General features: G+C 31.8%; 1 protein-coding gene across 1 annotated transcript in view; it reads left to right on the forward strand.

The window, feature by feature from the left end:
• Window positions 1-744: 744 nt before the first annotated feature.
• LOC138861408 (ATP-dependent Clp protease proteolytic subunit, mitochondrial-like) overlaps window positions 745-1178 on the forward strand; it is a gene marked incomplete at its 3' end in the record, with an annotated part of 27707 nt that continues 27273 nt past the window's right edge. Inside the window, 1 exon segment of the mRNA XM_070120463.1 lies at window positions 745-932. Within this exon segment, the coding sequence (XP_069976564.1) occupies window positions 897-932 (36 nt within the window).

Raw genomic sequence — 1178 nt, forward strand, 5'->3', positions numbered from 1 at the left:
GGAAAGACAGTTTAAAAGAAATACTAAACACAAAAAATTATCTAATCAAAGATCACAACTCACAACCATGGACAAGATCACAAAACAGAAAAATAGAGGTGACCATTGCAAGACTTATGACAAAACACACAAGACTTAAAAAACATTTGCACAAACTAAAAATAGAAGCAGACCCTATGTGCCGATGGTGTAATAATCAAGAAGAAACGCCAGGACACTTAATTTTACAATGTCCAAGATTTAATTCATACAGAACAAAATTAATACAAGCATTGATCAAAATAGAAATACAAAACCCTGACTTAAATTTATTAATTACAGGAGCAAATCAACATCCTGTGAAGAAGTATTACATCTTGAGACATACAAAGATATTTCTACAAAGATCAAGAATAATAGATATAATCTAAAGATAAAGAAAAACTGCAAGAAAGGATCCAAGGAAAATAGACTAAAAAATGGTCTAAAACCCTATAAAAGAAGGAAGAAGAACCATCAATAGTACATTGCTGCTGCTATTATCGTTGCTGTTGCTATTATTATTATTCAAATCTCCTCCTTAATCATTCTTATTACTTAAAACACCAATATAAATTATATCATGCCGATTGTTTACAAGCCTGAGAAGTTGTCCGGATGCGAGGTGTAACGCTGACTTTAGTTGTTTCTTTACGCGTAGTGGATTAACCCACAAGACTTTTTTTAATCTGAGGTAAAAACTTTTATAAATTTCTTACAGTATCTGTTTCGTACAGTATCTATTATGTTACTCATATGAGTTATTTTGTGTTTGCTATATAAACCAAAATTGGTCAAAGTTATCAATTTCACTTCGAACACTCATCAGCTGCTATTCCAAGTTACATCACAGGCAGCGAACAACAGTTCTCCGCACAATGTCTTTATTACGTTCTCTACGCCAGATTCTAAGAGTAAGATCATATATTTTAGGTTGAATTATGGAACTATTATTTCAGATTTTGTATAAGTACATAAAGGAATCTACTGGTTATTGCTGAATGATTCATGGTTAAATTGCCTAAATAACCAGGCTTGGATATGCCTATAACAGTGCAAAGTAATACATGTAATCAACAGATAAATGAATTCTGACTCGTCATTTTCTCGGACCTAGGGATAGAAGAATGAAAAGTTAAGTTGTCTGAGTTATATATAAA

Source organism: Penaeus vannamei, unplaced genomic scaffold (assembly GCF_042767895.1).
Source record: "Penaeus vannamei isolate JL-2024 unplaced genomic scaffold, ASM4276789v1 unanchor5268, whole genome shotgun sequence".
NCBI classification, from domain to species: domain Eukaryota; kingdom Metazoa; phylum Arthropoda; class Malacostraca; order Decapoda; family Penaeidae; genus Penaeus; species Penaeus vannamei.